The 27,976-nt window shown below is 40.6% G+C and overlaps 1 protein-coding gene and 1 long non-coding RNA gene across 5 annotated transcripts in view; both read right to left on the bottom strand.

Annotated features, from left to right (window-relative positions):
* Nucleotides 1-23,154, bottom strand: part of LOC115375050 (cyclin-Y-like) — a 58,469-nt gene extending 35,315 nt beyond the window's left edge. For all 4 annotated transcript variants that reach the window (XM_030074315.1, XM_030074317.1, XM_030074316.1 and 1 more), the window contains exon 1: nt 22,622-23,154. In XM_030074315.1, the coding sequence (XP_029930175.1) occupies nt 22,622-22,775 (154 nt within the window). In that variant the 5' untranslated portion in view covers nt 22,776-23,154. The remainder of the gene's footprint in view (nt 1-22,621) is intronic.
* On the bottom strand, nt 402-10,329 carry LOC115375051 (uncharacterized). The gene is made up of 3 exons (XR_003929692.1): nt 10,320-10,329; nt 9,202-9,205; nt 402-490 (listed from the first exon to the last, which is right to left on the bottom strand). It is a non-coding gene; the product is annotated as an uncharacterized LOC115375051 (long non-coding RNA).
* Nucleotides 23,155-27,976: the final 4,822 nt, after the last annotated feature.

Raw genomic sequence — 27,976 nt, 5'->3', positions numbered from 1 at the left:
TCTAAAAGTCAACCAGAAGCATGTCTTTTTCAATAAATGTTGTGGTTAAACCCTATTCAGTAATGTAATATTTTTTAAAATGGGGGTTTTACAACTGAAATACCAGTATATGAAACATATTCAAATTATTTTCACTTATGTATAACATAGATGACAAATACATGTGTCCTTCCTATTGTTTTCATATAAATGTAAACGGAGGTATAAGTTTGGTTCATACTCAGGGGTGCGGTCTGGTTCTCCGTAACACTAATAGATTCAGGATCAGAAAGAACAACATCTGCTAATGTTAAGTCTACATTAAGTATACATTTTAAAAAAAAATGTTTCAGTGTGTTTGTGCCCTGCAAGGCCTGACGGCTTCTAATCCGAGCTGGAGGGGAACCCCGCTGTCTGTTTAATCATTAGCGAACATCAACTTCTGCTGCAGCTGACTGTCTGACATCGAGTGCTGTGGGTTTCTGGCAGGCAGTCGTTTCTTGCAAAAAATCTCTAAAATGACAGACGGAATAACTCCTGACTTCCACAGGTTGTTCTGTAACTCTGGCATAACGGTGCACATCATTACATCCTATACACACCCAGTGCTTGAAAGGGTGCTTTTTATTTATTGTTCATGTACCTACAATTTCTTTCAAGACCAAATCACGCATACTTCCAGCATACTATAATTTTCCAGTCATTAAAAAAATATCTACAGTGGTGGAAAAAAGTTTTCAGACATCCCATGCATTTGTGAAATATTGCATTAATAAATCACTCTTAGGTCTTCAAGTGCAATTTCTTTTAGTACAGTCACAGCCAAAATACTAAACAAACCCTAAAAAAGCCATTAAAAACTTAAAATGGATTGGTTCCATAAAAATACATAAGAAATTTTGAGTATTGGGTCATTTTGGTACCAGTGATGAAGGTTGTTCTTTTTATTAAAAGACCCAATTTTTGTTGCCAAGCTTGGTGTCTATATAAAGCCAGCACATTTGAAAGTTCTTCAGACACAAAAATGGCTAAAACAAGGAACCTAACGCAGGAAACACGCCTGAAGATAAAGATTCAACTGTCAAGAATTTAGTTTTGTTAGTTTTTCTTGTAAACAATAAACAAAAAAATATATACAATACAATATATATACAATATATATAAACAATATATACAATATATACAATATTTGAGATTGTGAGATTGTGTAAAATTTTAAGGGTGTCCGAAAACGTTTTTCCACCACTGTATATGACTTTAATTTTGAAAGTTTTGTCAGCATTTGCAAATCATTCTGTGGCACTTACACCATTTAAATAACACATGATGTCGACTGTTTCTAATTTCTACAGTATACAGACGTTAAAAAATTGAATGTGTGTTCAGGGATAATGCATGACGAGGGCGATATGAAGCGATGAAGGTGGGCGTAGTACCGGAACCGTAGAACTGCAGTCTACCTCCATCCCTGTCACACCTGACTGTAGATGTATGACAACATTTCTCTGGTATAGGAACAGTTCATATATTAGATTTCTGTGTGGGCTGAGTCACGCATTTATGTAATTTTCAGTTTATCCATGATCTGTTTTTTTTTTTTTTTTCTCCATTACTTTACGCAGCGATACATGCAGACAGGCAGTCACGTCCTCTGGTGGTCTGCATCGTAGACGAGTTTGTGTGAATTGTGTGCGCCCTCTAAAATTTTGGCTGCACTCTCCACGCTCCTTGTGGAAAACCCACGCCGCACCGTTTCCCCTCTTGCTATTTGCAGAAACACACGCCTGATTGCTTCTGGCTGACGGCATCCGCAGCCCACCATGCTGAATGGGCCGAGCGTGGATTAGATTTGCCTCGGTTTAGCACACTTATGCAACAGTAATCTGGAGTATCGCCCTGCCTGGCCGATTTCAACACTTTCACAAATTAGAGCTTAAACGGTAGCTGAGCTGGAGTTAAGTGTGTGAGAGATCATTGGCCCTGAATGCGTATGAGTGTGTGTGTATGTGTGTGTGTGTGTGTGTGTGTGTGTGTGTTTGTGTGGTGGATCACTACAAATTCCAAGCTTTGAGTTTATATTAGAAACAAAAAGGATTTGTGTTTGGTGGAAAAGGACAGCCGGGGTGATATTCATGCTTATTCCACGGCTTTGTTGAATACTCAGCTGTGATTGGACAACCTCTGTTTGCCATCTAATCATGTTACCGCGGCCAAGAAATTAGGCTGATTTTCTATTTTTATTTTGATTCACTCACTTTGCTACTGTATAAGACCTTCAAACATAAATCCTGGAGTGGTGTTGTCTGGACGTGATAAGGCCACAGTGTGTGCTAAATGGATGTAAAGAGATGGAGAGAGAGACACTGGGAAAATACACACACTAATTTGTCTCATGACTGTCAAATCCAATCATAAGAAAGTCTTCAAAAAAAATGGCAAATGAAAATAGAATTTAATCAACCGTCTGTTAGGAATTTGCATGCACAGGCTAATACAGTGAGCATACAAGTTCTTTTAGCACACACACACACACACACACACACACTCATGCATGCACAGTCTTTCCCGTCAAGGTGGACTCATTCCTCTGGCACGTGCCACAGATGTGTCAAATACATCACGCATGTGTCAAACAAGAGTGTCAATCTCATTGTGCCAGTCAAGCTAACACACACACACACACACACATACACACACATACACACACACACACACACACACACACACACACACACACTGCTGACTCGGCTATTTAATTCTGTCCGCAATAGACTACAACTTTGAAGCCTGTCTCTGTGATCGGGCTGCAACAATAAAAGGAGCTGAGGCGAGCAGTTTATAAGTCAAGTGAGCGTGTAAGACTTTGGCAAGCTGTCAAAGCGTACATGTCGTGTTATTAAACTCAAAAGCTATAGAACTGTGAGCAGAATAGATATGAAGAGTTTAATTCCATAATATGAGATTGACCGTTTGAGAAAGGCGATATCTGCGCTTGCAAAATGAGTGATAGCATAAAATAAAAAAGGATTTGGTTGATTAAATGCTGACATTTCAACAGACCAGATCTACCGTATTGTTTACATATTGAGTTGGAGGATTGTACTAGAAAGTTAAAAGGTTTATTGAGGTTTCCTGATTTGTGCCAGGTGAGTTAAGTATCAAGGAATTTGTCCAGCATTACAAGAAGGTTTTTGGCGGCGATTGGGAAACATCCATTAGGTTCACCGCGAGGACAGAGTAAGCTCCTTTTTGAAAGCTTGACCCAGAACATTGATTTATGTTGGTATGAGCCGGCCTCCAATGGAAAAGTGTGTTAACTGGCGGCATTATGCAGTCATTTATACGGGATGACGCATCAACTTTAGCATCGAGCTCATGTGTAATGCTCTGCACAAATGTACTTTCATGGTTTCAGCGCTTATTTATTTGTCTGCTGTGCGTCAGTGACAGCTTCACTGTAACCTCATAAAAATAGACACACACACACGCACATGCACACACTGTTTGCTGTTGAAGATGCGAAACCAAAAGGTCAAACGGTTAAAATGGATGTTACCCCTGTCCAAGGAAGATAAGGAGTACAGTTTGTTTGCATTAGTAAGTGCAGTCATGGCAATGACAGATGGAACTAATTAATTATCAGTATAATTCAAATGCGACATCTGAGCGTTCTGGCTCACCAGATTATCAGCTGTATCCATCTCTTCTACAGAAAATATACAGGGCTATATTTGGCTACTAGCTTTGGAAACAAGTGGGATTATCTAATCCCACTGGCAGATTTTTTACCTTTTAACACTGAATATGAGACTAAATGAGAACCTTTTTGTTGTGTACATATAAGTGCATAGACAGACTTTATGCTGATACGCAGATTAATCCTTAAAGTGCGCTTAAAGGGATCAGCAACACACAAAAATGGTTTTGTGGTGTAATAACTCAATGTTGTTTGAGACAGAGGACAATAATTCAAGTAGTTTCTTTCACATATCATTTCATAGGCTGCACTGCTGATGTTTGAGATGCTACATGAGCAATTCTGTCTTTTTTTTTCCAGGGTTAAAAATCAAAAGCAGGCGAATGTCAGTGGATGTTTTTGTAGTTTTGTGCTCAAGCTCATCGCTATAAAATCAGAGAGCCTCTTGATTCCCTGGCTGGTGAGATTTACAGACATACTCCTGGTTAAGGGCATGTTATACAATGAACTACACACACACACACACACACACACAGAGAGAAGATGTGACCGTGCATTGCCAGAGCTGGTGACGCGCTCGCTCTGCCTTATCTTAATCTCCCGTTGGAGCTTTGAGCATCTCAGTTGCTTTGTTAAACATTTTGTGACGAACTTTCTCTCATAAATAAATTTGACTTGATCTGACCCACTAAGGCTACCTACTGGAATTCCCAGAGTTCATAGCGAGCCCGGTGTCGAGTGCTGATACGTGATATCCGCCACCTCGGCTAAACTTTAATGAAGACTCACGGTCGGCATCTGCACGGTGACACAGGAGAAGCCAGCTAAGCTATCAGCTGGCAAACCTATCTGTCTGCTTTACTGCTCGCACATAATGAATTAACAATGGCTGCACCCGCCTCTTAAAGGGCTGATCCGTAATTGTGCTATAATGTCCCCCCAACACCGTCTTTACATTGTGAGGTAGTGGATTAAATCTATTGTTTGATAGTAAGCAACTTTTTTTTGCAGGTTTTGCTTTCCCCTCCACTTCCAAACAAGAGGTGCAATGCATTTTTGTATTTTTAATGTAAAGTTTCCAACTGTTTTGGAAGATACAATATATAAACATCTCCAAACCTAGGCAAGTGAATTGTGGATTTAATCAGATGCACACACAGCATGTAGGGCATAGGACTACCCTGCACACACACACACACACACTAAAGTCTGCTGCTTGTTTGAAAACACGACAGGATCACAGTGCAGTCACACACACATTTACATTTACATTTTAGCAGATGCTCTTATCCACTCTGACATTTTTAATCTTTTATTTAGGCAGCAAAGCTCGACCGAGCTCAAAGCTGTTTTTCAGCATCACTCCACTTCACGCTCAAACAGCTCGGCCCAGTCACACTTTGAAAAACTGGCCGGGACAACCGCTATCGCTTTTCCACCGAGGGAATTGTGTAGAGCAGCTGATGAAAAAGGGGGACAGTGTTGGTCATTCCTCTTATCAGGCCAGACTGCCCCAGCTATTCTGGGGGATTCAAACCTACAACACCTCTCCCTGCTTATCACTGCTCCTGTATTGGTTTGACTGTCAAAACCAGTCTGGCCGCTCTCCAACCTAAACATTTGGTTTCCTACCAAAAAACATGTCCGGGCCAACCAGTGCCTTTTTGGGGAGTGCAGGCGTGGTTTAGGCGATGATGACGCGAGACGTTACAGTCACTGAGCTGGAAACAGAAACAACACAAGACGTCAGTGCTGATTTTCCTTCCAGAAACTGTAAGAATCATGTACCAACATGCTCACAGGTTAAAAGCACGCTAACCCATATTTGCATTCACTTTCACTATTTAGCTCCAGCATTGTGCCATACGGTGTTTGTTTGATTGTGCGGTCAGCTGATGATTGACAGGCGGTGGATCCAGTCACCTGCTACGTGTTTTAGCCGCCCTCTTCCCAAACTGTTTGTACGTGACAGTGCTCAGGCTGCGTTCTGTGAAGTAAACAACCTTAACAGAATCACAGTGTGGTTGTGCCAGGCTGACAGCGCCCTCATTCTGTTAACCTCTTGGCAGTAAAACAATTGAATAAAGTTATTCCTAATTTTCCTTGTGACCCCCTGGAATTTTCTCCAGGACCCTGTGAGTCTCCAGCTCCCACTGCGCGCTACGAGCACTGACTAACACGAGGCTGCACTGACATGCACAGAGCAGCCTGGATATCAGTCCGGTTAAAGGTTTATGTGGATTACACTGTTGAGCAGTTGTTTACTTTTAATGCACGGGAAAGAAATTATGATCCCAGTAGTAATAGTAATAAAAAGCACTGCTTATTGCCTTGTTTTTGCTGAAATGAAGTCTCCATAATGCTGCATGAGAGGGAGTTTGCACAGACAGAAAAAGCAAAAGTTACTGATATTGCCGTGCTCCAGTAACCAGTATGGCAGTAACACAGGTGACTGCAACCCAGTTACAGATTACCGGATTACAGATTAGAGTAACTGTGTTGAGACTTGGATTCTTCATGCATGTACAGGTTCACTGTTTGGCTGAACGACATCTCGGCAGCACCTGGAGCTTTTGTCAGACAAACCTCACATTTTGCACAGATCAAACCTGCGAACAGCTTTCCTCCACACCCACACCTCACACTCTTTCTGTGTCTCTGCTGCGTCGGTGTCTATATTTTAAGCTGTATTACATTTTACACTTATCCTTGAGCCTGAATGTGTCAGCAATGCAGCGCCACTATCTGTTACAAAGCTTTGTTTTTTTCCTTCCAGTACAGCACTGTAGGTCTTGGATCAAATGTCCTTTAAGGTTTTTGTTCATTTTTCAGATAATGGAGGTATGCAGAATGTGTAAAGTGTGTAAAGTCAAATGTTTTCCTCAGGCTCAGTTGGGTCAGAGCCCTACTGGGTTAAGAGGAATTTCTTGTGTCCCAAGACACAAAAAGAAGAGAATAAAGATCGTTTTTATGCACCTGTTAAGTGCTGTAAGGCTTCCTGCTATTCAAAAGTTCACAGCTTTTCCATTCTGGGTCCTCGCCCTCAACAGGTGTACCACTTAGACTTAAGCCCAGTGAAAAACACAAGAACAAACAGAGAGAGAGGTTAATATTAGGAAGGCTAAAACTCTGACTGCTGTCTGAAAAACTTAAAAGTTTTCTGATTTAACTAGTCTTAGCCCAGGGATTCCCAGTGCTCTTATATCCAGAATACCCCCCAAACAGATCCACATCAGACCACAAACTCCATATCTAACAGTTAAATTTGAAATTTGACTGTCAAATATGATTGGGTACATAATCATACTGTATTTCCTGTAGCTGAAGTGATATAAAGAGAGTGGAGAGTGAAATGTATGAGCAAAACTGTGAGTCTTATGCTTACTCTCTTCGTGTTAACTTAAAGAGAGTGAAATAATAATGAATTTAAATTATTGCTGATTTTTCTTGGCGACCCGACTCCCCATAAGGACCGTACTTCAGCTCTGATTTAGTCATTCAAGAGGGAAAAAAATAAGAAAATGAATTCATGTATGTACAGTACAGGCCAAAAGTTTGGACACACCTTCTCATTCAATGCGTTTTCTTTATTTTCATGACTATTTACATTGTAGGTTCTCACTGAAGGAATCAAAACTATGAATGAACACGTGGAGTTATGTACTTAACAAAAAAAGGTGAAATAACTGAAAACATGTTTTATATTCTAGTTTCTTCAAAATAGTCACCCTTTGCTCTGATTACTGCTTTGCACACTCTTGGCATTCTCTCGATGAGCTTCAAGAGGTAGTCACCTGAAATGGTTTTCACTTCACAGGTGTGCCTTATCAGGGTTAATTAGTGGAATTTCTTGCTTTATCAATGGGGTTGGGACCATCAGTTGTGTTGTGCAGAAGTCAGGTTACTACACAGCCGACAGCCCTATTGGACAACTGTTAAAATTCATATTATGGCAAGAACCAATCAGCTAACTAAAGAAAAACGAGTGGCCATCATTACTTTAAGAAATGAAGGTCAGTCAGTCCGGAAAATTGCAAAAACTTTAAATGTGTCCCCAAGTGGAGTCGCAAAAACCATCAAGCGCTACAACGAAACTGGCACACATGAGGACCGCCCCAGGAAAGGAAGACCAAGAGTCACCTCTGCTTCTGAGGACAAGTTCATCCGAGTCACCAGCCTCAGAAATCGCAAGTTAACAGCAGCTCAGATCAGAGACCAGATAAATGCCACACAGAGTTCTAGCAGCAAACCCATCTCTAGAACAACTGTTAAGAGGAGACTGCGCCAATCAGGCCTTCATGGTCAAATAGCTGCTAGGAAACCACTGCTAAGGAGAGGCAACAAGCAGAAGAGATTTGTTTGGGCCAAGAAACACAAGGAATGGACATTAGACCAGTGGAAATCTGTGCTTTGGTCTGATGAGTCCAAATTTGAGATCTTTGGTTCCAACCGCCGTGTCTTTGTGAGACGCAGAAAAGGTGAACGGATGGATTCCACATGCCTGGTTCCCACTGTGAAGCATGGAGGAGGAGGTGTGATGGTGTGGGGGTGTTTTGCTGGTGACACTGTTGGGGATTTATTCAAAATTGAAGGCACACTGAACCAGCATGGCTACCACAGCATCCTGCAGCGACATGCCATCCCATCCGGTTTGCGTTTAGTTGGACCATCATTTATTTTTCAACAGGACAGTGACCCCAAACACACCTCCAGGCTGTGTAAGGGCTATTTGACCAAGAAGGAGAGTGATGGAGTGCTGCGGCAGATGACCTGGCCTCCACAGTCACCGGACCTGAACCCAATCCAGATGGTTTGGGGTGAGCTGGACCGCAGAGTGAAGGCAAAGGGGCCAACAAGTGCTAAACACCTCTGGGAACTCCTTCAAGACTGTTGGAAAACCATTTCAGGTGACTACCTCTTGAAGCTCATCGAGAGAATGCCAAGAGTGTGCAAAGCAGTAATCAGAGCAAAGGGTGGCTATTTTGAAGAAACTAGAATATAAAACATGTTTTCAGTTATTTCACCTTTTTTTGTTAAGTACATAACTCCACATATGTTCATTCATAGTTTTGATTCCTTCAGTTAGAATCTACAATGTAAATAGTCATGAAAATAAAGAAAACACATTGAATGAGAAGGTGTGTCCAAACTTTTGGCCTGTACTGTATGTGATTCTGTCCTGACTGAGAGCCTGGAGGGGCAGGCTTCATGTTAAGGAACGGTGAGTGTAAAAAATGAATCCATAAAGCTCATAAAAACATACAAGGCACATTTCACACACAACAGGCCATGTTCATGTGCACCAGAACTTCAGTTAATATCCACCTGCCGGTCACAAAGATGCCGTCTTCGTTCCAGTTCAGCTCATGAAATGAAAATGCTGAACCTTCCGCTGCTGACTTGACAAAAGCGAATGTGGGAAACATCTAAAGCAACAAAACCTAACTAAACTGAAGTAAACAAAACATGAAACCCCATCCTCGTTATCCTGTCACCCTTCAAACAACGGGAGGACGTTATTCTACTCCCCTTATACTGTTTCAGCACACACACACACACACACACACACACAGACATACACACACACACTCTCGCACACACTATTGTTCAGCATTGTTGGCTTATAAAAACTGACTATAGGACTTGAGTGGTGGTGGACCCAGTCTAACCAAACAGAGCTAAGCTTCTCCCTCTACATGTCTGGGAAAGAAAGGGGTGAGATCTCTGTGAAAGCACTGATCTCACACACACACACACACACACACACACACATGGCTGGGAAGTCCTCTGACCTCAGGGGAATGAAACAACAAACCGACATGGGTGAGAAAGTTCGGCTGAAGCAGACACACACAGACAACATGACTAAAAAAGGTTAAAAACCACCTTTCTTTCTCTTTTTTTCCTACTTTAACTGATAAAGAGGCCTATTATTATTATGAAAAAAGAAAAGAAAAGAAAAAATAAACAGAGTCTACCACCACTACCATTAGGCCAACTGTAGAAAACACTGTTATCACTACCATAACTACCACTAGTACTACTGATACTACCAATACTGCCACTACTAATAGTACTACAACCACTACTTCCACTTGGGATAAGACCAACTGATCAGTTTATTGATATATCAGGCCAATATCTGCCTGTTTTTGACATGGACATTTACAAAGTAATGCGTTAATCACATCAGATAGATAGACACTGTATTGATCCCAGAGGAAATTTAAGCATCCAGTACCTCAGTACAATAAATACACACAATACGATGAACACATTCAGTCCAAATTAGAAATTAGAGTAAAGTAGCCTGAGCATGAAACAATGGCCTGTACAATACACATGAGTCTGAGACTGTTTAGCCTATAATGCTGAAAAATTAGCTTGTACAGTAGAAAACACAATAGTAAAAAGGCTAAAGCTAGAGCTTGGAGATGGCAGAGCAGCCTACAACCTTTGACGGGTGGAGGAGAAACGCACTTTACTTTGAAATTTGCTGTGCAAAAGGATGAGTGTGTGACGACAAAGTGCTGTTGTATTGTATATACATATACATGACAATGCATCTCATGCAATATTGCAAAGAAACACAAAAAGTAATGTAACGAGTAGGGAATAATGCATCACTTTTTATTAAAGTAACAAGTAAAATGTAATACATCACTTTTTTGAGTAACAGCCCCAACACCAAATATGGGATATCGGAGGTTGTTCTCACACTCTTTTCTTTTTTTTTTTTTTTTTAAATCAAAAATTTCTAATATTGTTTGACAGTATCTCTATCGTCTTTAGCTTCAATTAAAAATACATATAAATTTACACTAAAAAACCCTGTATCAGTCACACCATACTACCGTTATTATTATCGCTATTGTGACTTCTCTGGGATAAAACACATTATTTTTACTTTTCAGCAATAATATATGTTAATGACGATACTTTTTAACACAACATGTTTTTTGTTTTTTTTACATTTTGTGTTGAAAAGTAATACAAACAGATCTTGTCCAAAAGAAAATGTACAGCTAACATAACCACTACCACTACTGCGACTAGCAGCAGCAGTAAAAGGGAGACAGAGCGGTACATTTGAGAGTTGGATCACTGTGCCGTGGTTTCATCGTTTTAACGTCTTCACATTTGACCCTGGCTGCTCTCGCTGCTCTGATCAGCAGACTGACAGACGCGACCAATTATTCTGCCTCCCTGCTGAGAACGTCTTCGTTATGGCAATCATGTCCCTGATTGATTACGCAGCTCCACGTTGGTACGTCCTCATTAGGAAACGAGACTCATAAAGTAAATGACGGGCTCAGTGATATTCCATGAAATGCTTTAGGAGTTTCATATAAATTATTAATAGGTTTCCTATAAATTATTTCACAATTTCAAAAAATGTAGAGCCTTAACTGTTGCAAAATCAAACTTTTACCATAACGACATTGCTTCCTATCACAAAAAAGCACATGAATATGAATATGTTGGAAGTGATTGGTAACACTTTATAATAAACATCATTAATAAATAGTAAATTGATAGTTAATTAAACTATATTTAATTATCAATGAAATTAGAATTAATAACGTAAATATAAACTAGTTATTAACAGTTTATTCTTGCACACATTATATCATATATACTATATTAAGTATTTGCTAATGATTACCAAAGGATTTGTAAAACTTTAAGAAATCATTGATAAAGCATCTACAAACATTACATCGATAGATGGCCCAGATATTTGTAAAACTTTGTTAATGGTTAATAACTAATTTGAAAACCATCTATAAACCTTTGGATGGCTATTATAAAGGTCTATAAATCATTAGATAATCATTAACAAATAATTAATATTGTATATAAAATGTTATAATGTGAGCAACAATAAAGTGTGACTATATAGTTTAAGAAGTGAACATAATATATTATTATTTTGTTGTTTATTAACTGTAAATTAAATATTAACTATAGTTTAATTAACTATCAATTTGCCATTTACTAATGATGGTTATTATAAAGTTTGACCTTCTCTTTTTATTTTAGCATTTGTCTTCCGCTGGCTTTGGAGTGGTGAGTGGCGGTGATGTTGGGGAGATAAAATTTCTTGCTCAAGGAAACATGAAGGAGACAGAAACCCAGACAGACAAGAACATGCCTGATGCATTTTTTAACATTTTAGTTTTGTATATCTTTAACATTTCCTTTTCATTGGGTAGAAAATGGTGGATATAACATCGCGGATGAACGATGAGCGATACATTCAACCCCAGCCGTGAAGTTTAACAGTTCTCACATCACAAAATCAGCCTCCTTTAACCATAAATCTCTGTATGTAAGAAATCAGACTGTCCCTGAAGTGTGTTTCTGCCTCAGTGGCTCAAAGCCAACATGTCGGGAGCTTTCTGAGGTGATAATTAATGAGGCAAGGAGCTCCTGGTGGAGTGAATTACTGCCTCATTACTAGTCAATAAATCAAGCCAAGACCTCTCCTCACAAGAGTCTGGTCCTGACAGGAATCATTCATTACCAATAAAGGAAACAAAAAACACGAGTCGCTGTTTACTGCGCACACAGAGGCTGGTGTATTCTGTGGCTCTGTGGGTATGAGTTTAGCCGTTTATTACAGTGTTTTCCAGCTCTCGTCTTTTATAGAGCTGTTTCCTCTTTGCCAACGTGCCGAGATGAGCCGGTCTGCTCTTATGGAAATACCCTGGCTGATGCTGCTGCTGTAAAGTAATGTAATAAGAGCTGATGTGGCACATGGCAACCCTGCAAAATATCTCCATCTAAACAAGTCATTAATCTCATATTCAGTGTTAAACTCTCGCTTTTCTCCCTTCCAATGCGGTTTCACTTGATTCAGTCATTTTTGTAGCACAGATTTACCACTCCAAGGTCGAAAGAATGATTGGTGACAACAAAATAACATTTAATCAACTCACTTATAACTTTTAAGCAACTTACATTCAAGTTCAAGACAGTCAAGATGGTCAAAATATATTCATAGTGAGAGGAATGGTGTTGTTTTCCTGAAATCAGCTGCTAAAGGTGTGTTTGTTCTGCGAAGACCCGCCCCTAGCTGCCTCTGATTGGCTCGAACCAATGAAAACTCGCATGTTAGGCCACTCATTACTGTCATTTTCTCCTCTGCTCTGAGTTTCACCTCACTGAGCGCGAGGCTCAGTGAGGTGAAGATGGCGTCTCTCGAGTTGACAACAGCTCACCTTGTTTCGTTACTGCAAGTGCAATAAAAACTCTTCACCACCACTGAAGCTGATTCTCTGGTGAAATGCTGACGTGTGAACTCGGCAGCAACAACACACAAAACAGAAAACGTTACACTTCTTAAGATATAGCATTCATAAACCGAGGTGTGGGAAGAAAAACAGGAAAATTAGAGAAAACAACACGGAATGATGTTTTTTTGTTTTTTTGCAGTGTGGCACAAAGGTTATTATGGAATATTGAAAACTAGGTGTGAAAAAACATTTTTGTTAACTGAAATAAAAATAAAAACAAGGCTAAGAAACTGTTTTGTGAGTTTACAAAACTAAAATAAACCAAAACTATAAAGAATGTGTCTTTTGTTTCCATCTTTGTCAGTGTGTTTCATACATAAGTTTTGTATTTTGGGTGGGTGTGAAATTTATCCTCCAATTTTTGAGCAGTCATACAAGCGCGGACCTGACGCGTGTGTGTTGCTAGTCCGTCCACGGCTGAGATCACGGCGGCAAAAGACAGGAGAAAGACTAAAACTGATGCTGAGGCTAATAAAAAAAAACCCGAAAACTACGCTTTTCCGAAAAATAAAAACTAAACCAGCAAACCTGCCTTAAAAACAAATTAAAACTAAACTAAAACTGAAAACATAAAGTCAAAACAAAATAAAAATAAATTAAAATCTCTATTTATTCCAACTCTCACATTCATGCACACATGCAAGTCCCACCCTCACATTTTAAAATCTGTCACGCTTGCCGCTGTATAAATCACCGGGACTTTTCCATTTTGTCAAAAGCGCTCCATAAATACTGAATATTTGTCGCTTATTTCTGCTGTACGGTCGATTTACTGGCCGTCAAAGCGACACACACACAAGCTGCACTCCATTGTGAGCTCGCCTGCGCCTGTAAGACACGTTGTTATGTATTCTGAAACCTCTTGCTGTGATCTTGATGAAAGGGACGGCCGAGCCAGACCAAAGATGCTGTTTGTTTGAGCAGATGAGGAGCAGCTGATGAAAAAGGCGGTGGTGGAAGGGTGGTGGGGGGGTATTGTTTAGTGTGAATGAGACACTGGATCGACTGTGAGTGCGTCTGTGTGTGTGATTATATGTGCATTTCAAGCATGTGCGTGTGTTTCTGCCATGCGCCTTCATTTGGGCCCTTTGTATGTACGTTTGGTTGCATCTGAGCTTACGCGAGGGGAGCAGGTGATAATATCCTCCGTGGAGGACGACCTGCCGAGAAGCCGCACCGCGGGGGATCCAACACACACACGGAGAGTCTGACAAACCTGAAAAGGAGCCGCTGCGGATCAAACGTGCCACGTGGCTTTTGAATTGCGCTTTTCCCATCAACCTTTTTTTTTTTCCCCGTAAGTTGAAGTAGGAAGGATCGTTCTCTTCTAGGGACCAAAATACATTTTCAGGATAATTCCAGCCCCGCTAAAATTCTATTTTCCATACATGACCTAATTCGGCTCTAAAAAGTCCCATGCTATAATTAGAGAAACAATCATATGACTTTCACTCACTGTAGACTCAGTTTGCTTTTGTTCAACTCCCACCTCATTTTTGAGATGGCAAACTAAACGAAACACCATAATCCATGGAGGAAAGGTGTGCAAAATAGATTTGCTAGATCTCACATAATGAAAAGCATTCAAACAAACATTGTTGGGTAAATGAAAAGTAGTTCCTATTTACTTTAATGTTTTCAATTTAAAAGCCAATTTAAAAGACTTAGCCTAAGCTTGGTGGTCTCAGGTACAAAATACAGGGTCTTGAGTTCAACTCTGCACCAGAACCTTTGTCACATCATGCCTCTCTCTCCCAGTCTTCCCTGTTTCTCTGTATTTTGTTATGTATTTTTATGTGTTTGAGGCCAGAATGCAACAAAGAAAAGAGGATATTATTGGTGTTCGGTGAAGATGTAAGCATTACAAACAGGAAAACAGGTAAAAGACATCATCATCATGGCTCTACTGTCAGAATAATATCAGATTCTGAAAATAACAAATTTTTAAAAATCCCTCTCCAAAAAACCCAGATGTTTGGCCAGTATCACCACAGCTTTTGCTGATATGTTTTTGTTTATACTGAATGTCATCCTGCCTTCCACAGCGCTCTCCGGCCCTTATGACCTTCCATCTAAAAAGACTAGAGTGATGATCTGGGTTATCATACCCTGATATGTTTTGACGTCTGTGAGCTCTGCCGTCTTCATCATGTGACATTTTCTGTCAGTTGATTTCTGCGGGTTTGGTCGAGAAAATGTCACAGCTGTCAAAACATGTCAAGGGATACTAATCAAAGTCACCTTTTCGAAGATAAGTATTAGTAGACGAAATGCACCTTTTCAAAACATCGTCGATGGTTAACTTCTCGCCGAGCAGCAAATCATTACAAAAATGACAACCGCAGAGCTCCAGAAAAAGAAGTCAAGATGTGAAAGGTCAGAGTCGCAGCACCCAGACTTTACATGCAGCAAACATCCCTGCAAAGTGACGGTGGGGGGAAATAAGCAGAAAAGGTGTGAAAAAGTGTGATCTTGTGCTGTTTGAGGATGAAGATAAGCGAAAAGGGGGATGTTATTTTATCTGGGGGTTTCATCTATCTCCTGTGAGCAACGAGCCCTTGAAGGAAATAGGACGGCGCATCTCTGAATTTGCATAATTTCAGACGGAGGCGTTTTCAAGGAGAGGAAGAGCTAAAGCCAGCAGGGGAACGGTGGGAAGACGAGAAGACGAGGAGGGAGGGGGAGTTAAAAGTTGTGGGCAAAATAAATAAAATAAATAAATAAATAAAACCCCACGAAAGGGAGAATAGCCAGGTGGATAAGTGAAGATTATCTCCACGCCTCACAGCTCCACCATTGTTAATCAATGATGCCAAGATTCACGGATAAGCTCCGCGGCTGCACATGATATCACACAAACAGCCTCCAAGTGTGCTCAGTAAACAAAACCTTACATCCAAAAACCTTACCACTTGAAAGCATGATACCGGCACTTGAAACGTGACTGGCAGCACAAATTTAAAACAAATTATACTGAATATTTCCCCATAGCTGACAAAATAACGCCACTCTCACAAACCAAAACATCTCTATTTTACATATTTTTAATGATGAACCAAATGGGTCAATTTGGAGCACTTTTTTTTTCAAATGTAGTTTTGCAGTGGACTCTGGTTTTCCTAATGCACATGGGGCTGACTTATAATTATCTCTCTTACAGCAGTTGCAAGCTTTCATCAGCAAATTAGTGGGGGAAACTGTCAGCTAAACTAAAGCACGGTCTACTCCAAATATAGCCCTGAGATAACATTTGAGTTTGACATTTCCAGACCTTGGGATTACAAGATTCTCTGTCTGACCTTTTTTATCGAAATTGAGTTACTCACGATACTTTTTGCTTGTTTTTGGGGTTAAACCTTTTAAAAGATAGTACATGTTTTTTTTTCCCAAAACTGCACTCTAAGATAAACTCATGATTTCAGGCTAATCTCAATCCAGTGCCAAGTACCAAGTTGAACCAAACTAAGCAGACGTGGCTCTAAAGCCTCATGAAGACAGTTCCCTTCCACGTTTCCATGCACTGTACCTAAATATAAGAGCATCAGCTGACGCCTGGTGCCTCGCAGAATGAACAGTCGTCTTAAGAGAGAAACACAGTGGGCTTTGTCAGAGAGCGGGAGATCATAAGACGGCTTTGTCTCGCTCAATCTCCCTCCATCCATCTCTCCTTTTACGGCATCTGCATTACAGCATGAATGTCACTTTGCTGGCATTTTTGTTAGCCTTTCAGAGCATCTAATAGCTTTATTCAAGTGCACTACCCTGTGTTTTAGCCTAGGGGGATGTAGTTGAATTGCATGATAATATTGCATTAGTTCTGTATGAAAATGGCAAAGGCATAACATACTGAGATTAGGAACTATAATGATTTAGGTACACAACATAAATTGGTGCACTTAAATTGCTTTAGATTTAAATTAAACTGGCTTGTGGTAGCCTTAAAAGTAGAAACTACTCAGATAATTTGTTGACAACTTTGATTCAGTTCTGTGAAATTTTAATAAGCTGCTTCACTTGGGTTAGAGATGGTTTCTGACTGAGACGGGTATATGCAGTCATTTTTCAGGTTGATGCAATATTCTGCGCTTTGACCGCATCTCAGACTAATTAATACCCTGCTCCAGTGCTCGTTTAGGTCGAGCAGCCTGATAGTAAACAGAAAGTAACGCCAACATGCTTTCCCCTACCACAACAGCCATCACTGTGCTACCCTTGAGCAAGGCACTGAACATCCATCTGCTCCAGTGGAGCTGCTCAGTGGCTGCTGGGGTTTAATCCAGTGGTTCCCAACCCAGTCCTCAAGGCCCCCGTGTCCTCTACTTTTGCACACCTGACCCAATTAAAACTTATGCACCTTGATACATGCATAGATACACTTTATCCTTAACTGGATCAGGTGTGAAAGAGCAGAGCTGCAACAAAAACCTGCAGGACAGGGGGTCCTTGAGGACCGGTTTTGGAACCACTGGTTTAATCCCAAGAAACGGGATTCCCAGGAATACCCATCCAAACCATTTCCCATTTCCCAAGTGATGTAATAACAGGATGCACGTAGAAAATATGTAGGGCCTACAGTTTATTTTCTAAGACATATTCAACAGCTGTGTGCATGCACTGGTGGACCACACTGAAAGATTATTGCACTTAAACACAAAACACCGACTTTTTTCTCCGACACACTTCTGACCTCGTGACCTCTGACATCATGACTGTGGATGCAGTTAACCCATTGTATTGGCCTAGATGCAACAATGCACAATGTTTGAAATGCCTAAGTACAAATAAATTAACTTGGCATTTCATATTCCTCGCATATACAGCGAAAGTTCAAGCTGCATGCAAAGTTGATATTATGTTCATTCTAATGCCGATTGGCATAAATGGCATTCTTTTGCCTTAGCAATTGTTAATATCACCAAATAAGCTGCCAGGATGGGAGCCTATAGGTTTATGCATATTTCTCCTTGCTACATTTAGTGTTGCTTGAAATATGACCAATGCATATTGACAGAAGCTGAAGTTATATCTTAAAAACAAGTCCAGCTCCTGGGATTCCTGGGATAGTGTACCTCCGTTTCCAAGACAGAAAATGCGTTGAATGTGTCTGTATAATCTGTTTGAATGTGAAGCAGGGTGTTGCAGATAAAGGGTGTATATGCTCCTAATAAGTACACAAAATTCAGAAAACACTGAATGCTTCCTTTTTCAAACAACGACAGCTCTTACTGAGAATGCACGTACCGCGCACAAAAGCACCCTGAAGTAATCTCTTGTCTGAACGTCTCGCCAGCGGTTCAGCTCTGGACCGGCTTAAAAGGCCCCAGGTCAGTCTAAAGCCCAAATGACAGCGAAATGATGGCCTTATGTAGTGAAGCGATTATCTGTACTTAAAAACGCAGGGTGCTGGGAAGTCATTTTAGGACTCAAAGCTTAAAATCCCCCCCTCCGAGTGACATAATAGTTCATACGGAGTCATTCAGACAGAGCTGTGTTACTGTACAGACGTAACAGGGGAGACGTCACCGCAGACTGACGTTTGAGTCCAGCTGAAGATCCAGGGAATGCTTCGACAGAGGGTTTCCAATTTGGATCCGATTTCTTGAGTATCGATGACACCCGGTACAGCACGAGCATCCATTTGGGTTTGGCACAGTTTCATTTATTTCAAGGTAGCTTTACCCGCAGCTAAACATGTACACCATTTCCAATGAAATATTACCAGAAACTCTTTTCCTACAAGAATAATGAAAACCTGAAACATTTAGAGCATTTATTTGACTATTAGAAAACAGATTTTAGGCATCATAAGCATATTTTATCACATTGTGAGTGAATGATAATTACTATAATCAGAGCATAACACAATAAAAACTGTAACTGTGCATGATCCTAAATGGAGCATAATTTTATCTTTGTTAGCTAAGCAAAGTTTATGTTTCTAATGGGCTCATAATCTGCTTATAATGTATCACAGCTCACTTAAATAAAGTGTTTCTCATGTATGACAGCCCCGTCCGATCAGAAACTGACTGTCTTTGAAAGCATTTTTTTTTTTTTCGAACTCTGCTCCAGATTGAGCCGTTAATTCTTGGCAATCATCGGTCTCAAGAGACGTCTCCTATCTGCTCTGACGCAGACTCACAGCTGCCCCACTGGGGTTTGCTTTGGGGGTGAAAAGTCTCTCTGAAGGCGCTGCAGGCCGACATGAAACCCCACTAATCTCCATCGTCATACTCTCTGTGAACTCGTAACAGAGCCCACACATTAGACACGCTCTGGTTTCAATCAGTGCAGCACGGGGGCAGAACGGCTCTCAACACGGGCTGTCTTTATCCCTGTCAAGACACGATGGTTTAGTGTCAGTTATTTGTCTTTGAGTCTTCCTCGTGTCACTTTTTTTTCCCTTTCTCTGTGAGGAGGCGTCTGGCTCCGCACTCATACTACATGGATCCTATTAAAGCACTACGCTAAGATATTTCATAAAAACAAAATTTCTACTCGCTGCTACCGTCTATTGAGGATTTATATAAGCCGACAGTGATTCAACCTACAGCCAATTCATGAAGCTTTTCCATTTACTGTTGTTAACCTTTGGTGTACAGGAAGTGATGCATTTTACATTTTCATGAAGAAGCAACAACAGTTTATTTGGAGTAGATAGAGAATGAACTAAACATGAGCAGCAAGAGAAAGCAGCGCCAGCTAAAGGAACTCATCAAACTTCATCAGCAGAAAGTCCAAGAGGAAATCACAGTCCCGCCCCCCACTGTTTGATTGACAGGTGATCCCCGGTGAAGTGCAGGGCAGAAACATGACAGCAGTGAATGCTTAGCCCCAAAAATGGAGACGAAATAAAGCAGCCAGCAGTGAATGGATAACATCAATACTCTGTGTGACCATGGCCGTGTGTAGCTCAGCGGGTAGAACAATGCACTTACACCGCCACGGTTGGGAGTTCATTTACCACTAGAGACATGATAAGTACACATGCACTCGTGGTAATGTAAGACTCTGGAGTTGATACCATCCACCAGAAAGCAAAGAGTGTAAAAGCATGCAATCCTCATGTGAAACAAGAGGAAATTACATCACTGATCAGTTTTTAAAAAATGCTGGTATTCAGCAACAAGTTGAGTTAATGCAGTCAAAGGAATCCACACAAGTGGAAACTGGTAAGCTCCCTGCAACAAAGTGCTCCTATCACATCAGTACAGCTGGAATCAGGCCCAAAATTTCACGCCTGGACCAACATGACCCCGCATTGATCCAGCCCGAGCCCGACAGAGCACTTCAGCAGCATTTCGACAGATTGGAACATGATTATTGCTGAATGCACGCTGCAGCCATCACCATCTGCCCTGAGTGCCGACATGCACGCTGAAATCATAAAGCCTTAGCTGACTGGACTGACCTGGAGTTAAACTACAAACAAACCCACAATTTCAACTTTTTGACCCAAACTCAAACTTCATCCAAGATATCGGTGTATTTAATTTAAGGAACAAATGCTCTGGACCTTTATGAAAATCAGTGTGACTGTACTTTTACTTTGGCGGAGCTACAGTCTGACTTGGTCAACCCTGAGATAATGATGAAAGAATTCAAGTCCACGTTGGACCGAACCTTTGGGCCCCATCAGGCCATATCACGGTGCATATTCCTGTTTTTTGAAACATCTTTTCTGCAATCTGATTAGCATTACAATATTCCAAGACAGCGTCCTCTCTTCACCTTTCCCTTCCTCACTGAGAAAAATCCAACCATGCAAACTATTTCCATCATGATACTCTACAACCTACAAATTTTGTACTTATTCTGCGTTTTGTTAGTTGAGTCTCAGAGGTTCACAACCCTCTGCAATTTTGCATAGTGCACCTTCAAGTGAGAATATAGCACTTTCAGGGTGTGATTATGCCTACTGTCTGTCTTCTTTGGTTTGAGCCATAATACAATAGATCACTTTGTTCCACTTTTTGTATTTGCAACACAAATCTGATTGCAGTCCCTTTAACTTTAGCAAAGCATGGTAGATTCCCCTTCAGTTTACCCCTTCTCCTGTTCATACCAAAATAAGATACGAGGAAGTGGGCTAACTATGAGCATCATTTTGCAGTTTGTCCTCGCTTCATTTTGCCTTCTCGAGTATGAGGAACTGCTGACTGTCAGATGTCGACATCCGTAATCCTTTAGAACCATAAAACCTTGTTTTCCCTGTAGTACTACTGCCATTGTTCTCTCTGCTACCAAACCACAGCACAATTGTCTTGGAAGAGGACGGAAGTGTGCCATTTGGTGCCATCTGAGTTCAAATGGCGTTGGTCTCACAAACTGGGAGTAAATGCCATGCCATGAGTCTAAATACGTGCCCTCAGAGACTTAAATCTCTTTATAATAGAGCGCAGATAATGTCTTATGGTAGCAGTGGCCACAGCTACTGTATATGTATATGCACTGACACAGTTACAAGACGCAAACAAAATAATTACTGGTCTGTAGCCTGATTGTGCAGTGTGTTGTAAATGAAGAAGACAAGCCGCTGCTATTTCAAAGCAGACCTGTGACAGTGTCGGCACATTTTATGAAAAATCAAACAATTTCATTTGTACAGTTTCCGAGAAAATCCGTTTCTATGTCGTGGTTGGCTGTTGGCTGAAAATAGACAAGCCATTTAGTTGCCACTTTACAGTGTGAATGGGTCAATTGTAATGCATATTAGCATGTGTCAATGGAGGGGGCTGCGTTCCATAGTTGCAGTTTCTTTCATGCACAGGCTGAAAACAAAGACTAGCACAAAGGAGTCTGCCCTCATGAACAGGATGTTGTCTGCAGCACCATATTTTCTCTGCAAGCCACATGGGACCGAAAATGCACACATGCCTCCTCCATGCACCGGGCTTCACTAATGGCTGATATGGGATTTCTGTCAGTCACCCAACATTATGCAGAGATGATTATGAGCACAGACAGCGTCTGTCTCTCCATGATGCTTAATACAGAACATAAAACAAAGATAACAGCGTAAGTTAGTTGAAATGTTCATCACTTCAATGGAAAATCACTATAGTAGCCTGTCCTACAGGAATTGCAATAGTGACCCTGTGTTACCACCACAAAATATCTGAAAATTTTTATGCTTTTTTACTGGAGATGGTATTCCAATAATCTGCCTATGGGGATTTACAGTCTGTAGTACTCAAGGGCAAGTTGATCGGGATTTTTTTTTCTCACATTCTTATAATATACATATATAGACGCCTGTGGTATCACGTGTAGGCAGGAGTTTAATGACATACCATTTGTTTCTATCTATGGCTCCTTAAGATACTCCTGTAATGTTCCTATTTGGACTTACAGTGTATCTGCGGTGTTCAATAGTGAGTTTATATTTCATTTAATAATATTATCTCTTATGGTGTCACTATAATCGCTTATCTCAAAGACACTGCTGTAATATTCCAACGGGACCGGTGGTTTGGCTTTGTAAAATTCATCACAGGATTTACTACAGGCTGGATCTGCTTCGTTGAGTTTGCTTCGGATGTTACGCGTTCTGAGGAGTTCATCATCACCACATCAGCTCCGATATTGAGTTTGGATAAACTAGGGCATTTTAAAATTTTTATTTTAGTGTTATAATTTGTTTTACCGTCGACGTTCTCCCGGTCGCTGATGTGCTGCAGGTTGCATCCCGTCTCCTCCCTGCTCAGCTCCGGCTCCTGGTGGTACGACTCCAGCCTGGAATGGGCATTTCTGCGGAGCTTGGGGCTGGAGGACACGCAGCAAGAGGTCGTACTCCCCATCTCTTCCCTTTTTATGACCTCCACCCAGGAGGTACGGTGTGTATATATAAATTATGTAACTCCTTGAGCTGAAATGACAGCCGAAACGATGGATCAGCCTCCCACCCAGCCGGTCATAGATCACCAGAGCGCATAGGGTGCGTCCGTGCCAGCGCCCATGGGTCCCGTCGTGCGTCCGTCCTCCCCGCTATCCACACGCAGGCTGTCACCGAGGCAAAACGTGGGGCTTACACCGGTGTGAGTGTCCTGGCTGCGCGCTATCATCGGGGCCGACCGGCCACCGTTATCCAAGGCATGGTGGAGTCAGATGCACTCACGCTCCGGGCAGAGCTGAGCGGTGATAGGCGCACAGCGGCGTGCGGATCCGTGTTGTGGCTGGCTGGCTGTCAGACAGCAGCGGCGGCTTCAAATCCACAGAAAAGGTTCCGGTTCAAGTGGGTGGTAACAAATTTGGAGAGGGAGAGAGAGAGAGAGAGAGAGAGACACATTTAAATATGATCGTTGACAACACTGGTATTTGTAAATAAATAAATAAATAAAGTGTGTCCTGTCGTTGTATCCATATATATTCTATATTGTAACTATATTGTATCTGATCTAGAGAAATACATATGCAACAGACATAAGTAGCCTGTGTATGACCTGAACTGAAATGAACAATTATGTAGCCTACATCTATATAGACAGAGGGACATAGAGAAGTGTGTGTGTGTGTGTGTGTGTGTGTGTGTGTGTGTGTTGCAGGTGAAGTTAGGGTTATTAGGCTCTGAGCAGGGTTTGGGCTGAGGGAATGCATGTAGACAGTGAATCATAAACACAGTGATAAAACAGTGTTTGTGACGGGTGACATATTGTGACATGCTGTGTCGTAATCTGATAATCTGCTCTCTGCGTAATTCAGGAGCAAAATGTCAAACTTTATCTCAGTCCAGCAGCCATGGAGCTGCAGCTCCATAAAAAGCACTCCCTGTTTGTTTTGATTATGAAAGGCAGGCTAGCTAACTAGCTTATCTAGACAGCTATATGCCAGTATGGCAACACTGCATTTTTCCTTTAAGCAGCAAGAGCACTATAATTATATTAGCTTCCCTCTTTAGCTACCTCAGTATTTATTTATTTAATCTGCTCTGATTTAATCTAATGTGCTGTGTTGCTTTGGGAAGCACTTTGTAACATTTGTTTTGAAAAGTGGCACATAAATAAAGATGATATTGTTAGGCCAATGATTATTTCCATTCTCACTGAGCTTCAGTGAAATAGTTCTTTAGCTCCACCTATGTTTAACTCAACCAGTGGGATTATATTTGCCTCTGAATTAAAAAAAGAACAAACAAACAAACATTTATAGGCCCGTATTTGTGACAAACACTCCAATCTGCTGTATTCAGTGGCCACCCAGCCGGCACCAAGGATCCTGATGAATCTCTGGAAAACTTCTCTTCCATTATGCAGCTCCAGCCGGCTGCAGGCCTGCTGCTGGCACCAGGCAGGACGGATCCATGCCTCCATGCTCTTTATGTCAAGTTTTCACGTGGCAAACTGGGATTCATCAGACCTCGTCACTTTTTCCTCCTTTTCCTCGTCTTGCTACATCCAATCAAACAAGCAGTTTAGCTCCATTGTGCACCATCTCTGTGGTAAATTCAAAACTAGACTGTGCCTTGATGCAAAAGTATATAAAAGTCAAAAGTCAAAGTCAAACTTAAGATTAACTCATGTTAAGTTTGCTTACCACAGATAACATTTCACATTCCTTCCTTTGTTTCGACTTCCTGCCGGTGGAAAGTAGCAGCAAATAAAGTTCACCCACTAATGAAAGGATGATTACAGCCATGGTGGGTGTGCAGCCAACTTTCCAGAGCATATTGTGTTATTCATTCATTCATTCTTTGTTTGTTTAGTGCTTTTTTTATGTATTGTGGTAAACTGTAGCTAGGGAAATTTTTAAGAAGTCTCTTAGTGAAGTCATGTAAACAAGAAGTAAGGCTTTTATTATTATCATTATTATTAGTAGTAGTAGTAGTAGTATTAGGTTTTACTGATTTGTATGTTCATGTGTCAGCGGATAAAATTTGACTACTGAAGCATTTTATTCTGAAGCTTTTCATGGGAACTGCTTTCAGCTGGGAAACTCTTCCTCAGCTGACAGGCCTGATCTGAGGCGGGGTGTTAGCATCTGTTGTTGTTTAAAGCAGGACAGGAACAAACACCAGCTGTAAACAAACACTATACAGTGTGTGCTGTCCATAAACAAGAATGCAAAGTTTTGGTTGAATCTGAACAAGCCAGTCACTTTAACATTTTTTTTTCTTTTTTATGCAGTTTTATTTATTGTTGTATTATAGGGACATTTAGGTTTAGATTTGAGATATTTTTAATGATTTATATGTTTTTTGTTTGTTTTGTTCATTGAATGATTTGTTTACTTTAATAATCCAGCATCATGCAGTTATCCTGTGTGTGTGTGTGTGTGTGTGTGTTTCAGCTTCCCTGTTACAGTGTTTATATTTTTGTCTAACAGCACTACTACTAATGTTGTTACTATTACTAATAATACTACTCTGACACTAGTGATGCTACTACTGATTGATCAATTGATTGACTGATCAATTGATTAATTTATCATTTTTTATTTTGTGTTTATTTGACGTATTTATTTGCTTGGAACAGAGAGCATTAATGAACATAAGCATAAAATACAAGATGTAAACATGTCAGAGTTAACAAGAATGCTAATTTAAGTCTGTAGTCCCTGGGCAGGTGACATAAAACACAAGCAATATATGTAACATTATGCAAATACAATTATACAAATACACAAATAGAATAAAGACAAAGTACATTATGCATAAATGTCGGGCTAAAAGTGATCACAGCTCTGCTTCGCCTTGAGCCGCTGAGTCATGCACACAAGAGCCAACCCACACAGGTTCATAAGACACCAAACACACCAATGTATAGCAATGGAAAAACACAACAAAAAAAAATCATCAAAATAACAGATTACTGCACCAACTCGGGTTTAAACAAAATACTTTGCCTCCTCTCCCATGCTAGGCAAAAAAAAAAAAAAAAAAAAAATCTACTAAAAAAGGTTCCCCTCCTGAAACACAACTCAAGTTTTACATAATAATCCCACCTAAAGGACAGAGGACATTTTACTAAAAGGTCCAACCTCCTCAAGAGCTACTGGTGAAACTCGCTGTACTTCTACTACTAAAAGTACTACTATTACAGCAGCTACTACTACTGCAATGAGTATCAGTACTGCTGCTACTGCTCCTACAACCGATTGCATGACTGTTGCTACTACTTTGAGTACTACTGCCATTACTAGAGATAGACCGATTAATTGGTTGGCTGATTAATCGGCCGATATCTGACATTTTGAGATAATCAGCATCAGCCATTATGTGTCACAAGGCCAATATAAAAAGAAATGTGTGCAGACAACCTGTTAAACGATGTCAGCGCTCCGCCTTATCTGCTGATACTTGCTGCTGTGAGGGGCACTAAAATTTTACTTATTTTTCCTTCTTAATTTTTTTGTTTTGTTTTGTTTTTGTTTTTTTGTTTTTTTGTTTTTTTTTTACAAAGTTTTGTTTTTCGATTGTCTGTGGACATTTATTTAGGTGATACATACTGCAGACAGAGTGCAGATATACCTAAGCAAACAGATAAAGCATTAATACCGTATTTCACCAATTAATCGCCCGGGCGTTTAATATGCAAAATCAACTTGGACCCTGGGCGTTTAAAAGAACCAGGCGGCTATTCGCTGCAGGCCTTTATTTATTTTTGCACAGACCTGCACCAGGCCATTATCGTGATGACAGTTACCTTCCAACATATTTACAGTCGGGCAATTTAAGATTACGGTGCACACTTTTTTTCTAACGTTAGCTAGCTCTCTTATTTTGACAGAAAACGGAAGTGCCGCACAGTTATTGTGCGGCTAACTGTTTACTGCTGCAAAAATAAGGTGAATAGCCTTATTTTGGGTTACCTCAATATAATGCAAATAATCGCCCCGGCGGTTATTCGGGTGGGCGTTTAATACGCAAAATGGATGCAGACCCCAGGCGTTTATAAGAACCAGGCGGCTATTTGCGGCCGGGCGATTAATTGGTGAAATACGGTAATAACATTAGTGTTAAAGAAAAGTTCATTTAAGTTCGGCAGTTTTGTGTCTCATTTGTTATTATTATTATAAATTGTTGTATTTTTCAGATGCAAAAAACAAACAAACAAACAAAACAAAACAAAACAAAAAAATCAGCATTATATACTGGCCATCAGACACCCTCCCCTCTAAATATTGGTATTAGCATCGCCCCATATCAGTCGACCACTATTTAGTACTGCTACTGCTGTTATTATTACTACTGCTTGTACTGCTACTACTAGTGCTGCTGTTAGTGTTACTGCTACAAATATTGTTGCTGAAAAATGGCTCTTTGGTACAACAATTATTACTATCACTGCTCCAATTAGTAGTTTTACCACCACTATTAATACTACTGCTGTTATACTGCTACTGCTGTTACTATTACTGCAAGCATTACTACTGGTACCACTATTTCTGCAGTTGCTTGCAGCTTGCCCAGCCCATGTTATTATTTGGTTTGTTTAATTTTGTAGTACAGTTGTTCCTCCAGCATGTTGCAGTAACAGGTGTTGACCAGTAGAGGTCCTCCTTGCCTGCAGCAGCGGGGTCCTGGCTGTGCTGTCAAGGTGTAAATACAGGCCTGATCCTCCAGCTTTAACTCGCCGCTTGTGGGCGTTTTTGTCTCGCGGTGGAAATTTCCACTCCAGCCGCACTGGACCGAAGCCCAGGACGATGTTTCAGGGCTACAGCATGAAATATTAAAACAACTCCCACACTCGAACTTCTCTATTTTGGTGTTTCTGCACAAAAGCGGAATAGAGAGTGTTCATGCAGGGGAGTTGGAGTCGAGTTCAAAGCTCTTCAAAGTGAATTGGTTCAGTTTTAAAGAGAAATTCACCTCTGAATGACTAATCTGCACAGAATGAATTAAAAAAAAAAAAACAACTTTTCATGGCTATTTTCAATGACAGATATTGTGAAACTGACTGAACCGACTAACCCAACCTTGATGAATACGGCAACTCTCTTTAGAAAAGTCACACTTACATTTTGATGGTGTGTTTAGTTTGGACGTCACACAGAATATTTCATC

Source organism: Myripristis murdjan, chromosome 17 (genome assembly GCF_902150065.1).
Source record: "Myripristis murdjan chromosome 17, fMyrMur1.1, whole genome shotgun sequence".
NCBI lineage: Eukaryota > Metazoa > Chordata > Actinopteri > Holocentriformes > Holocentridae > Myripristis > Myripristis murdjan.
The sequence above is the reverse complement of the archived record's forward strand: the minus strand, read 5'-3'. Positions and strand labels throughout refer to the sequence as shown.